Source organism: Pseudovirgaria hyperparasitica, assembly GCF_010093815.1.
Source record: "Pseudovirgaria hyperparasitica strain CBS 121739 unplaced genomic scaffold EJ05scaffold_26, whole genome shotgun sequence".
Taxonomy (NCBI): domain Eukaryota; kingdom Fungi; phylum Ascomycota; class Dothideomycetes; order Acrospermales; family Acrospermaceae; genus Pseudovirgaria; species Pseudovirgaria hyperparasitica.
The window spans coordinates 246229-259608 of NW_022985574.1; the positions used below are offsets into that span (position 1 = coordinate 246229).

The window sequence follows — 13380 nt, forward strand, 5'->3', positions numbered from 1 at the left end:
ATATAGGGCAGGGAAAGGTCTAGAAGTACACCTTCGTTCGCAAGATAACGAACGCCAATGCCAGCTGAGATGCGAGAGAGAAGCCGGTACGAGAATCCAGGACGGTGTTTGGATGGAAGACGCAGGCATTGTATCGAAAGGGTCAGAGGAAAGATGTAAATCGTAAAGAAGCAACATCCTTGTCAGTCGCAAGTGTTTCAGGTCCATGCATTCACTCGTCAGCAGCGTACACATGTCGGCTGAGAATCTTGTTCATAGTGCACATTTGTACTCGCTTAGTCTTGAAGACAGCGTGCATACGACCATCACAGCGTATCTGGCGCTTATCACTGGGATCCTGTAGTTCACGCTCTCGGACATATGCCCATATCTGCTTCACAACCTGTGGACTTGAGAGCTGAGTTTCGCCCAAAAGCTCAGAGAGAGGTTGGGAGAGGTTAAGAGGCTTCTGCTGGGCTGTTAGTATTGGTTTATTGTATGTAACCATTTCTATGCGTGTCACTAACATGGAAGCCTCCTGTACGTTTCACCGACTTTTTATCGCCTGAAGCTACATCGCTGTCGTCGTCGCTGTTCACTTTGGCAGCACTCTTTTTCTTGGCCTTTTTTGCAACCGGTTTCGGCTTCTTGCGATCATTTCCTCTTCTAGTGGAGCAGCCTTGGCCCGATTTAGCTCCGCTTGCAGGCGCGCCGCGTATGCTGCATCGTCTTCTTCCTGAGACTGAGATATCCTCTTAATCTTCTTCTTCGGTGGAGGTAACTGCTCCGTTGATGGCGTCGGGTCTTGTTCGTCGCAGTCATGGGGTTTCGAGCGCTTCTTAGGCAGCGGGCTAGGTTGCTTCCTGTTTTCAGTCTTGATGCAATTCGTAGCGGGCGGTGGCACCTCGATGCTTGGGGCGGCTATCCATGGCTTCGTTCCGCTCGTTTTGTTTGTCAAACCGCGCGTATATTAAGGCATTGATCGCTTCCTATGATAGAAGAGCCTGTCGCCAAACTACAGGCATGCCCAGGCGCGTTGCTATACCTTCTGGTCACTTATGTCATATTCGAGCTGAGCCTGGAGCCCTTTCCGAATTCGCTTGGCAGAGATGGTATTTAGATCAGCGCCTTTGAGGATGCTATCAATGATAGTCACATAGGACGCTTGGGCTTCTGGAGGTATTGGGCTACTTGCAAGTCATGATATAGGTGGTGAACGATCAAGGTTGTGTAGAGGGTAAATGCAGGGACGGGTTGGGATTGCGACTCAAGAACGCTCCAATGTAAAGCGCTGGTAAGTTTATGCCCACGAGATGATGATGGTGGGGAGGTATGTAGCAAGCCTTCGTTCGGTGTAGTCGACGTAAGCGGTAGAAGGTATGGTCTATATCGGGGGAACGACCGACCGAACCATGCCCAGTGCCAGAGCTTGGGATTTTGCGGGCTGGCTTCTTTCTTGTATGAGGATGAATCATTGATGGTACTGGCTCCCCTCGATGCGTGTGGTTACTGAGTATATGTGTCCGAGAGAGAAGGCAAGCGGCGAGTCTCATTACGGCAGACACGTTCCGGTGAGGGATCGCATTGGGAGGCCGCTCTTGGCACCACATTGTTGCCAAGAGCGGCTTTACCCTGGCTGAAGAGCGTCCCGATACAACGCAGCTTCTCTTTCTCCCCCTTTAGTCCAATCATGCTTGTAACACGACCATCTTTTGATACTGTTAGGCGGTAGCAATGACCTGTGAAGCTCAACTATCTAAATCATTCGGTGGATGAGATGATGTCAGACATTCACTGAGATTTGATTACGATGTTATGCTTGGTAAGAATACTATAAATTTGGGTTACGAAGCAGAAATCAGCATCGATTGTAGCAATCAACTATGCCGAAGCCATCAATCACAGATTTCAGACTGAAATATTGTATACTTTTGAACCCTAAGTGAACCCTTTCGCCCAGCAGCTCTTCATATAGCTCAAGGGGGGGGTTCCGGTGATAGTAGATGGGGTTAGGGACAAACACCACGATCGCTGACTGCACCCATGGCCGCTGCCAGGGCAAGGTCGACTCTTACTTGATACCGGACATACACGCTGTAGTGATGACCTGACGAGCCTCAAAACCCGAACAGAAAGTAGTCTCACACTATGCCACTACTGTATACGAACTGTATACCGTGATGAAGTTAAGGAGTGGTAAATGCACCGATATCGAACGAAGGGCAGTAGCATCTGAGTAGCCGCACGTCCAAGCCCTCAACGCTGGGCCGTCAAGAGCCCACAAATTACAGGTGATTGAATTGGCCCCATCTCAACCCTTACCGAAAGCTGAGAGGTCTATGCAGTGATACGGATGACACTCTCTTGGCCCCGTAATCCCATCCGCTTATTATAACACAAGTATTATCGGCCCTCATGCGCCATAACCATCGCCAACCCTGCGACGCAGCGAGCATAGTAACTTAGTAGCCAGCCTGATTATGCGTGCTCGCCACTCCTAGTCTTTGCGGTTCACATCAGCACTGGCGAGGCTTACCCCAGGCCGATTGTCGAGATAATTCTTAATCTCCGGTCTTACACCGTGACGGTTCCTGTCTTCAGATCTAGAGGTGAGAAGATAACCAGACCGCAATTGCACTGAGATAGCACTGACCTGACCCTGGACATAGACACATCATTTTCGGAAACATCTCGCCATGGAGGATATAACAGCGTCAAATAAGCTCTGTGGACTGAATTTCGAGGACACGACTCGAGAAACCCACCTGAAAACTGCTCATCAGCAGGATTCTTGCCCTCCTTATCTATCAGAACTTCTTATCACCCTGCTTGGGCATACCGATCGGACGCATAAGCTGCTGGATTTACTCTCTACCAATTTGGCAGAAAGTCAGTCTATGCCCCCTTCTCTCCTACGCCGGGTACAAGTGTGGAAGGAAGCCCTAATTCTTAGTCTCTACGATCAATGGAAGGAAGCGGAGACTCTAATAATAGAGCTGAATGGATATGTAGGACTATACGAGACGTAAGTCGCTCTTATTTGGCTCACATCCCAGCTATGTCATTACAGGTTGAGGATACAAGATAATGTATGCATTAGTGCCTAGCGTCTAGAGACTCGCGACTCATCAAGGGCGGCGGAAATATATCTGGTGCTTGGGCTGGAGCACTGACCCGGGTCATAGGAATTGGTAGCAGATATGATAAAGATCTCTATGTGTCGTTGACCATAAACCTATTCACGAGGTAGATATCTCGTCAATAAAATTACATAGCACCAGAAACGTTCCAAGCCGACCACGGTATAGTATGGGCCGCAATCATACAAGAATCCTTGCCGAAAGGAACAGTGCAATTCCGGACTCGCTCAAGTAGATACGTCATATCATGAAAACCCGCACGAAGACTGCATCCCGATCAATCAGAACTCTTCTCGGAGCCTGACCCACCAGTCGTTTGCGCACTGTACAACAAAAAATGGATGTGGATCCATACACTGAAGGCCTGTGCCGCTTCCGAGCCCGAACACATAACGATCGATCAAGACCGCTTCTGTCTGACCGGTCGCAGCAAGCCACACATGCATCCTTGATACACAACCCCCTCTGAGCACTCACTCCTTGTCAATCTTGCACGTTGGTCTCGTTTATTGTAGAGAGTGTGTTGAGAATGGTGAGAAGGCCATCCAGCCCGCTTAATAGTATTCTTAGAGTCTTAGCACGCTCTTTGTAGCGTTGGACAATCTTGTATAGCGATTTTGTTGATGCGATGGCAGCTGTGGCTATTGCAACTATCGAAGATCCAGAGCGCAAGGCATGCCGTCAAGATCTAAAGCAGTAGCGAGAGTCTCACGGTAGTAATGAACTAGATAGTAGCCGGCAGATAGGGACGAGCGGATTATTAGTCAAGAGACACAGAAGACACAGAAGACACTGACCAAGATACTATCGAGAATTCGTCCATCGGGAAAGACGATGCTTATATAGTCATGATACGATCGAATGTAACCTTGATAAAGGGGCGCCATTCGTGTATGAAGGTCTTTAATGCTGAGAGATCTTCAGTTTCGCTCGCTTTACTGATGACTCTAAGCTTGGTAGTGAAAGTAGCGTAAATAAAGATCGTCCAATCCTTCACAGCTCTGCTACTCTCTGGAAAACTCCAGACAATCTCGCTCCAGATTTCTCTTTCAGGACCATCGATCCGCGCGTGACAATAGTACTTGTAATGTCTCTGGGCAGTTTGCACTGCATCTAGTGTCAAGAGTCTTTTAGCTATTTGCGTCGAGAACTCGGTTTTATCGACGGTGTTTCGAAATTTGTAATCCGTCACTAAGAGTAGGTTGGCGAGAGTCAGCGCTTGATTTAGTAAGCTTTCAGCCCCGAGAAAGTCTGCGGTCGGTATGATTCGGAGAATCTCAAAGTCCTCTCGTGATTGCCAGAATTTGAGTTTTGGAGGAAGGGTAATCCCGTCCACGTAGTGGCCCAGAGCCCATTCCAAGATGATAGACATAGTATTATGATCAACCTAGTGCTATCAGTGAGTCGTACGAGGGAATTGTCGATTTTGGGTACATGGGAGAGCACAAATGGCTCACTAGTCAAGCCTAGGTCATCTAGGAAGTCTCGAAATAAGAGGGCAAAACCAAGACGGTCGGGCGCTACAATTCAAACTGTGTAGTTCTAGCATTTACAGAGCATATTATGAGAACGTACCGACTTCAAAAGACTTTTCATCGCTAGTCAAGATAATACATTTATCCATATTGTAAGTATTTGCGACAAAGCTGGAGGTGATTTATCGGTAGTCGAAGCGGGGAAAAATCTCTCCGTTATCCTATGGGCGGTCAAGTTTTAAGGCGACTCTTGGCATTTCGACTATGGATGCAGGATCCGTCTGTAACAGATCCTCTATAAGAAATTTACTATAAGAAGCTTTTCCTGGGATAACTACTTCAATTCTTTGATTTAGAACCCAAGAGTATGAACAGACCAAGCTGCCGCTCGGCCTCCATCGTCGTTTGTCCTTTCCTTGTGGTGGGAAAATATTTTCTTGACGGGTCAGTCAAGTATTTTTTCTGAAAGTTGTACAGCCGAAGTTAGATCGTATGCTCCGGGTGCATGCTTCAAAATTCCTTGAGAGAATCTCCGCCGTGTAGGTTACAACACAACACGCGCCATCCAAGCTGTCCTTGGATCCACGTTTTCGATATCTGAGATGTTGGAAATCGTGGGAAGAGCGTTCATTGATTGATTGCTCTTCCTTTCGAGGAGAAGTTGGCTTATTTAATAGACATGATCCCAGGTTCTTAGGCCTCAATCCAACTCTCAAGTCTTATCCGCCGATATGCAGTTATCAGCTTGCTTACATGATATAATGTGGTCGAAGATTGATCGGCCAACATCTTCATGCCTTATATTTGGGCTGGTATTCTGACAATTGTGCGCCGCAGCTGGTAACTTCAGACAAATTCAATCCGCCTATTTAGAACAATGGTGCTCTGAGTAGAGTTCATTCATCAATCTTCCAATGTAGTATCTAACAGTACCTCATCTTCGGCACGCAAGTATGCGTACTATTCTACTTGCAATCGATACTTCTCCACAATCTACTACATCATCAATGCAGCGGTCGCGTGGGTAGTAGATCCATCCACTTGCAATTGATGTTTTGTTGCCCCAAATCTAGGAATAATATACAGAATGATCGTACTGTTGTATTTGCTACGCATTCTTCCTCTGCACGAGGGGAGACTACTCCGTTTGCCTCTCCACCGACTCTTCTCCGCCCTCCAATTCCTGGTGCGCTCGCGCTCTCGTTCGGCATATCTTTCATCATCTTTGCCGCTTTGTGTTAGCAGATTTGTCAGAACATTGGTGGCAAGGGAGGAGAAGCTGGTGGTACCCTCAGAGATGTCGTTACATGGCTCGAACGGGGGGTGCTTGGGGGGCATGCCAGGCCTATTCAGAGTTGAATAGCATCAAAACTGGCCTGGATGCTTCCATATTCCCGGGATTGGCGCAAAACGACCGATGCAATGTGTGAGCTGCCGTATGATTGACGGAGTTAGGGGTATGGCTGGAGGTTTTCGTCCTTGAATGTGTGGGATTCCTATTAGGTAATCCCCATTACTCAAATCTTACTCAGCGTTAGGCTAGTATATATAGTATGTAGACAGACTAGATAGGAACGTCAATCAAATTTGCCACGTCAAATCTACCTAAGTTCCCACATCTGGTAGCTGAAGCTGGTTTTTGTCCTCCTAGGAAGGCCGTCACCTCGGCGATGCTTCCTAAGGGGTAGCTATATCTCCCCTTACACAAAGGAACTTGTCAAAAGCATTTGACACTCACGATATCTGAACACCTTCGCCAAAACCAACGACAAAGGAACCTGTAGCCCAACAGGAAAAACACTACCACGAAGGGACACACCACAGTCCCGGAAAAAGAAATTACGGCAACAAACTTTGACGACTACCCGTCCCAATAGTCTCAACGGATAGTGGCATATCACAAGACAAGCAAAGACCAAGGAAACGAAAATTCTTCATTGACGCTCCCCGTACCCGCAATGGACCTCCCAGCCACTTGTCAATATAAGTTGACGACCTAACTCCAACTCGGAAGATAATCACCACCTCAGAACTCCCCTTTCCCTAACAAGTTATACCGAGATGTCTCTTCCCCAGAACCCCGATCGCGACGGCGACGTCCCTATGGACGGAGCAACCGCTCCCCAAAGTACGGGACGCGCCCGTAACGCTCCGTCAATGAATGTTGACGTGCTTACCGCACTTCTCAGTGCTGATCCGGCCACGAGAGACCTCACTGGAGACGCTCGTACGATGGCACTTATTAACATATGTACCAACCGACTCGAGTCTTCCCTACGTGCCTTCGGCCAGTCAACAGTGTTTACCAAGATGGACTTAACCACAGGATTCTGGCAAGTACGTATTAACAATGAAGACGTCCCGAAAACCGCTTTCAACACGGTCTACGGCAAATACGAGTTTAAGGTAATGCCGTTCGGTCTGTCAAGCGCACCTGCCACATTCCAAAAGATGATGAACAGAGTCCTTCAACCTCTATTACACAAATCCGTGGTTGTGTACTTGGACGATATCATTATCTTTTCCGAAACCATGGAAGAACATGTGAGAGTGCTGTCAAAAGTACTTGTCTTACTCCGCGAATATCGTTTGCTTGCCAATCCGGAGAAATTTAGCTTCGGCCAGGCTGAAGTTGACTTCTGCGGACACCACGTCTCGCAAGGACAACTTCGTCCTATGAAAGATAAGTTTCAGGCTATCCGCGAATGGCCGGAACCCACGAACGTTAGCGAAGTTCGACAGTTCCTTGGCCTAGCAAACTACTACCGAAGGTACATTAGGGGATTTACAAGCATCGCAGCACCTTTGACAGACCTTCTCAAAGAAGCAGACCCGCTCATCCGAAAGCAGAAGTACAGGCCCATCAGATGGACGCTGTCAACAGCGTTTGCCTTCAAAACCCTTAAGAATGCCCTATGTTCTGAGCCAGTCCTTGCTCAGCCAGAAGAAACGAAACCCTTCTGCATTGAAACGGACGCAAGCAACTACGCGATCGGCATGGTGATCTGCCAAGAAGATGCCGACAGCCAATCGCGTTTGACGGGAGAAATCTCAATGGCGCCGAGCTCAATTACCCAGTACACGAAAAAGAACTTCTTGCCTTCAAACACGCCCTACGAACTTGGGGATACTTGCTAGGAACGAAGAAGACCACGATCCTCACCGATCACCACAGCCTACAGTTCCTTAAGACCGCCAAGGACAAGGAGGCCGTGTATCCAAGGCAGTAGTACCTAACGCGATCAGTAGGAGGCCAGACTTTCAAGGCGAGATCTCCGCAATGCCGTCAACTAAGGTTGACGAACTTCCTTGCGAGGGTTAAGGGCACCCCTAATCGGATTATCTCCATGCGAAACTGCACCCAATGCAAGGACGAGCATGATGATTGCATTTGGTATGGTCCTTTTTGCCTTTAGAGGCTGAACATGGCTTCGTGCAGGCCGTGCGTAGATCGGGACTGTGGGCTTGCCCTCGTCAACATCCGTTCTCTGTCTTTTCTTCGGTCGACGATGGTCTAAGGGGTTCTCGGGAACAGGGAGTGGAGATTTTGTACTGGCCAGAGGGTTCATTCTGTCGATGAATACGTCCACTTGTTTCTTCAGCCGCCCTAAGAGGGGAACGAGGTTGGGGCGTGCATTAAGACTGCGCGGTGCAGGTGTTCGGAATGTATGACACCTCATCATCCCTTAGGAGATAGACAGGGGCGCAACATGTGCACTGTGCAGCGTCTTGAGCGCCCTTCCACATTACGGCTATTTTTAGTACCAGGAAGAAACATGGGCCGGACCACAACCAGTGCAGTGTATTTATGTCTGCTATCATTATGAGACACGAACGATCCTGCGAACAACAGTATCGCCCTGAAAGATGCTGCGGAAAGCAACAGACATCGAGCGCATCATCTCCGAGATAGACTCCTGTCGAGAACAGCTGCATACGACGACCCTAGAGAGGCTGGTAGAGGAAAACATGAACTTGGCGCAGCAGATCCGCATGTATCGTACGTATTGCGACTCGATCCAGCGAGCATCAGACATTGCAGTAGCTAGCATGGAACGATTGCAGAACGCTCACAGCTACTGCGGAGAACGGACTCGAATTCCTCGGCGTGAATCCATTAGATTTAGCTGGATATAAATAAAAATCCATGTTACTGCCTGCCTTTAGTAAGTGCTAAAATGGAGAAGCAGCTTAACCAGACAGAAGACTAACCAAGGCGAGAAAAGAATACATGTGGTGTCAGATCGTTGTTAGCAGGCATGATCATGGGAAGTGAGCATTCTTTCCATGCCAATGGACTCAACTTTTTATTAGACTGCCAAATATTACTAAAAGATTGACTAAAAGATAATCCCTTACGGAATTAAACTTGTAGCATAGAAAATTTACCTTAAAAGTATCGAAACTCATATGCTGAGCCATGCCCTTACTGAGCCATGCCCTTACTGAGCCATGCCCTTACTGAGCCATGATCTTACCGAGGCGTAGTCTTAGTTTACTAAAAATAGCCAACGAAGCAGTCTCTATCCAGCCTGGTCGGTCTATGTCGAATCCTCACTTTCGGTTGGAATGATACTACTTTTAGATTGCGCGATTGTATCTAAGCAATCGTCGTGCTGAGCTTTGAAGTAGGTTGAACATATAACCACACTCTTCTCGATACCAGTCCGCAAGCATGTGTCCTGTCGTCTGGATCTCCCCAACAACTCCTTCTCGTCGTGGGAGTAAGTGGAGAAGTTGTTTCGAGAGTCTTCGGTCCCACATATTTGGTCGTCACAGGCCTGCCGACCACGACAGCTGCGAATCGCTCCTAGAGCCACCAACATTTGAGACTGCGAGCATCGCCCGCCAATACAACAGAGCTCTCAAGGTAGACACCCGGATCAATCGCAAGGCTGTGGCAGATCAAGATGAAGAACACGGTATGGGCAGACACTATCAAATATGAGGAGAGCTTCAAAAGTGAGGTCACTCTGACCGCCTTGCACTCTTTCACGCTGCGATAAGAACGGGGAGCATCAGTATGGTGTAGACAGAGTACATTTTGCTCACACAGGTATCCTGTTCGAGCTAACACACATTCTTTTGAAGCTTGACATTAGAGGCCGAGTTATACACGTGTGACTTGTCGATACATGATACTATTCCTCATCGTATGCTCAGGAGCCTCCATACTTAGACACACGTCATAATGACTGTGTTCTTCAGAGGTCTGTCTCTTGATGGAAGAGAGCGAGCCTATTGACCTGGCGTTTTCGCTGGGCCACTTGGCCTCGCGGGTGATTCTGCAAGAGCTTTTGCGTGACATACGATCCACGTAATGAACCAGTCTTGGCACATTGAATGAATAGCACACCCTAGACGTACATTTGCCACAACGAGGATAGCTCTACAAAAATCCACCAAGTGTGAGCGACGTAGGTCGAGAAGTAGGTTTTGACCTAAGGCGTGGCGGCTCCGGCAAAAACGACTTGGCCATTTTTGCTATAGCCCGACTCTTCCTCCTAATCATAACCTTCTCGTTGCTAAGTCGAGGTGGGGTTGCAAAGCTGGCTCTCGCGAGCTTGGTGCCGGCGCTGGCTGTCTCCAGGTCTTCCAGGAGGACATTTCTTGCAGTTGGGCGCAGAAGCTAGATATGTTGCATTAGTCGACTCTATTAGATTAAGAACGCTCAAACACGACTTACCAAGGTCTCTAAGTCTGCCGGAGGAAAGTCTCTCCGCGAGCGGTAGCTATAGAGCTCTTTAGTGGTTGGGCTCATCACGAACAGCGCTACGTCGCTACCAAGTTTGGCATACGCGTGGACTTTGCTTTCCAGGCCATGAAGTCTTCTTCTTAGCTGCTTTTTGGGGTTCTTCACGTCTTTCAGGGCCATGTTTGCATCTGTTACCCGGCTCGAAGTGGGCAGCGTTCGCTTTTTAGTCCAAGGGGACGTCTAAATATATCGACTGCGGTCCTAATATCGGCCTGTAAGGTACTGCTTCGCCCCCCGCCCCGCCGCTCTTTATCCTGCGCATGAGGTAGCCCTCGCTCTAAAAATAGTATAGATATGTACAGCCCAACGTTACTCTTCCTTATAAAATTGATAGAAGCAACACCAACCACTCCGTATGGGATGTTCTAACATGCCGCAAGATGTCTCAATACTGTTCGGCCCGCTCTTTCTATGTTCTGTGTTCGATTGTATGGTATATTCTTCTCTATTTCTCTTACTGCTTCTCCAGTGTGGAATGGCTCTCATCCTTCGATTCCGACACGCAGCGACCAGTCAGCTGAAAAAGGTGCAGCCAATGCTTAATATGTCACTTAATATTATTACACCTGTGAAGACACGATGGAATAGCCATATCTCCGCGATTAAGAGAGCAATTGAGCTTAGAGAAGCCCTCCACCAATTCTCCCAGTACTATATTACCCAGGTTGTACAACGTGAGAGAGCAAAAGAGGTGGAGATGAAGCGTAAGGAAGCTACGCGCGTTAGGATAGCCCGTGAGAGAAACAAGTACACTCAATCAAGCTACCAACCTGGTGGTTCAAGGAAGCGTTCAAGACGCGCGCTCGAGACTTAGGCTGCTGATGAAGATGAGGTGATGACAATTGAGTCTATAACTCCACTAGTCAAGACTCATACGAAGAGAGTCAATACTCGGAATCAGGAGCCTCTATTTATCCAGACTAGTAACCTTACTAACTACGACAAGGACGTCATAGGATAATATCTCGAGTTACTTCTACCACTCCGAGTTACTACTCGTCGCCTAGAGGGTCGTAAGCCTAATAGTAAGTTCGGGGCTATCTAGCAAGTTATCCCTATTATTACCTATCTGATGGAGCACTTTGAGAGGCTCAAAATACGGCATATGGTACCTAATTCGGTAAATGAAGACGAGATAACAGCGGAGACGCTCGCTGACGGTGATCACATGATTATTACTATCAATAATGGTTGGTCAAAGATGAACAAATACTTCATCGCACTCAACGAGTCTCCTGCGTACTACGCCGCTATAAACCTTCATCCAAACCTTAAAACGTTCTGTCGAAGCGCGTGGGACGACTACGAGGACTCCGAGTCTATCTTCAGGCAATACTAGTAGTAGCACAAGAAACAGATAGGCGAAGAGATGTCTATACAGACTTCGACGACGACGAATACAATATCAAGAGTGGTATATCCCGACTCTACTACCACGGATATCGATAGTTTCATTTCTTAGCACTCTGAACTACCAGAAGAAGTACAATATAAAGTCATTAAGGATGAGCTTATCCGCTAGCGACGTGAACCTCCCGTCGGCCACGATAGCAAATAGGCTAACGCGCCAATAGCCTTCTGGATAGCTCGTTAGGATGACTATCCTTAACTTAGTTAACTAGCGATAGACGTCTTGAGTATCCCAGCCTTAAGTTACGAGTGTGAGCGTGCTTTTAGTAAGGCTAGAGATATAATTACTACTCGCCGAGCAAAGCTTCATCCTATAATAGTTCGGCTAGCACTCTGCTTAAAGTCGTGGGTAGGTAAAGGACTTATTAATTTATAGTCTACCTGAGTCATAAGGCCAATAATGTAAAAGTCACGGATTTGGGCTATTTCCTCGGATTTTGACTCAAAGTCGTATATGAGCGACTATATATACCATTCTAATAGACATATTCATCTCTCGGTCTCCCTATCTCCTTCCTATTCGGGTAATTATTATACACTTAACTTAATTTAACACAAGCAATCTCAATCCCTTGGCGTAGATTCCAAGCTCAATCCGTACTTTTAGGGTGACTAATCATACAATCCTAATCTAGGACCTCAGATTGTATCCGATTGTAGATGGTCATGTCTGTGGGTGGGCTTGGCTGCGATACGTTTGCCCTGGAAGACAACCAAGGAGCAGATACCTTTCAATCCGGCTCCATGACTTTCGGAATGAAGAACACGTTAGACGTCCCTCAGAGCTTCTCTGTGCCGGATGGTGGTCGCTGCGGCCCTGGTACTGGAGCCAAATGTAGTCCGGGCTTCTGCTGCTCCAGCGAGGGCTGGTGGTGTGTACGACGCCGTTTTTAATGCTCTAGAGAACTAACTCAAGTTCTAGTGGCGACACTCCCGAGCACTGTGGCTATGGTAGATGCAATCCTCCATATAGCGGCTCCGACAGCTGCCAAGGTCCTGACCTCTGGAAATCCTGGAAAGCCGCGCTCGCGGATCCTATAGACGACAGTCATGCTGGTGGATACACCTACTTTGATCCGACTGATGCTCTATTCTGGACGTGGGACCCAATAAAGTATGTGCAGCTAAAGATAGATCTCATAGTAAAAGACAAATGCTTAGGTGGCGCGATGGCGTGGAGTTTTGGAGAAGAGAATGCAAGTCTACCGGACCATATCTCGGCCCTAAGCACGGGAATTCAAACCATCGATCTAACAGGCTGCAAACGACTGACGATCGCCTTCCCCGTCGAAAGAGTCCCCGCCAGATGGTGGAATCGTAAACTTGGTGGTTACCCTAACAGCAGATTTTACGCCGCCTCCTGTAGTCACGATCGTAACTTTGCATCGTTGGGCCCTGATTCCCCCAGACATTATTGAAAGTCACATGGAATAGAAATGACGTGTTTTGATAGCTAGATCTTGGCGTGTGCGGAGCAAGCTACTCATAGGCCCATCAGAAGCGGCTTGCAGCTAATACATGCGGATGCTCTCGAATGAGAAAACCCCGCAGATTCGCGGTACTTGTCTGCAGTATTCTATCCTCGTATCTGTATCCAGTCAAAAATCAGGCAGTTACTGAC

The 13380-nt window shown here is 47.8% G+C and overlaps 9 protein-coding genes across 9 annotated transcripts; 6 read left to right on the top strand and 3 right to left on the bottom strand.

Moving 5' to 3' along the window:
- Nucleotides 1-211: 211 nt before the first annotated feature.
- EJ05DRAFT_495126 (SWIB-domain-containing protein) lies at nucleotides 212-2024 on the bottom strand (the record flags this gene model as incomplete). The annotated part of the gene is made up of 5 exons (XM_033746234.1): nucleotides 212-448; nucleotides 507-570; nucleotides 615-838; nucleotides 1025-1149; nucleotides 2006-2024. The coding sequence occupies 5 exons, from the start codon at nucleotides 2022-2024 to the stop codon at nucleotides 212-214; spliced, it is 669 nt and encodes a 222-aa protein (XP_033595374.1).
- A 1933-nt stretch (nucleotides 2025-3957) lies between these two features.
- Nucleotides 3958-4491, bottom strand: EJ05DRAFT_505564 (uncharacterized protein; the record flags this gene model as incomplete). Its single annotated transcript, XM_033747714.1, has 1 exon — nucleotides 3958-4491. The coding sequence occupies one exon, from the start codon at nucleotides 4489-4491 to the stop codon at nucleotides 3958-3960; it is 534 nt and encodes a 177-aa protein (XP_033595375.1).
- A 3201-nt stretch (nucleotides 4492-7692) lies between these two features.
- EJ05DRAFT_234233 (uncharacterized protein) lies at nucleotides 7693-8369 on the bottom strand. The gene has a single exon (XM_033739991.1). The coding sequence runs from the start codon at nucleotides 8275-8277 to the stop codon at nucleotides 7885-7887; it is 393 nt and encodes a 130-aa protein (XP_033595376.1). The 5' UTR covers nucleotides 8278-8369; the 3' UTR covers nucleotides 7693-7884.
- EJ05DRAFT_234234 (uncharacterized protein) lies at nucleotides 8370-8812 on the top strand. The gene has a single exon (XM_033739992.1). The coding sequence runs from the start codon at nucleotides 8462-8464 to the stop codon at nucleotides 8729-8731; it is 270 nt and encodes an 89-aa protein (XP_033595377.1). The 5' UTR covers nucleotides 8370-8461; the 3' UTR covers nucleotides 8732-8812.
- Nucleotides 8813-9166: 354 nt separating this feature from the next.
- On the top strand, nucleotides 9167-9554 carry EJ05DRAFT_480841 (uncharacterized protein). The gene has a single exon (XM_033744946.1). It carries the CDS (start codon nucleotides 9270-9272, stop codon nucleotides 9540-9542), a length of 273 nt encoding a protein of 90 aa, XP_033595378.1. The 5' UTR covers nucleotides 9167-9269; the 3' UTR covers nucleotides 9543-9554.
- A 535-nt stretch (nucleotides 9555-10089) lies between these two features.
- Nucleotides 10090-10782, top strand: EJ05DRAFT_542303 (uncharacterized protein; the record flags this gene model as incomplete). Its single annotated transcript, XM_033749717.1, has 4 exons — nucleotides 10090-10227; nucleotides 10262-10399; nucleotides 10470-10563; nucleotides 10684-10782. Coding segments are annotated over 2 exons (203 nt in total), but the record flags the coding sequence as incomplete, so codon positions are not given.
- On the top strand, nucleotides 10294-11292 carry EJ05DRAFT_234327 (uncharacterized protein). The gene is made up of 2 exons (XM_033739993.1): nucleotides 10294-10568; nucleotides 10652-11292. The coding sequence occupies exon 2, from the start codon at nucleotides 10705-10707 to the stop codon at nucleotides 11161-11163; it is 459 nt and encodes a 152-aa protein (XP_033595380.1). The 5' UTR covers nucleotides 10294-10568; nucleotides 10652-10704; the 3' UTR covers nucleotides 11164-11292.
- Nucleotides 11080-12151, top strand: EJ05DRAFT_480843 (uncharacterized protein). Its single transcript, XM_033744947.1, has one exon. It carries the CDS (start codon nucleotides 11422-11424, stop codon nucleotides 11686-11688), a length of 267 nt encoding a protein of 88 aa, XP_033595381.1. The 5' UTR covers nucleotides 11080-11421; the 3' UTR covers nucleotides 11689-12151.
- Nucleotides 12152-12223: 72 nt separating this feature from the next.
- EJ05DRAFT_480844 (uncharacterized protein) lies at nucleotides 12224-12811 on the top strand. Its single transcript, XM_033744948.1, has one exon. It carries the CDS (start codon nucleotides 12426-12428, stop codon nucleotides 12651-12653), a length of 228 nt encoding a protein of 75 aa, XP_033595382.1. The 5' UTR covers nucleotides 12224-12425; the 3' UTR covers nucleotides 12654-12811.
- Nucleotides 12812-13380: the final 569 nt, after the last annotated feature.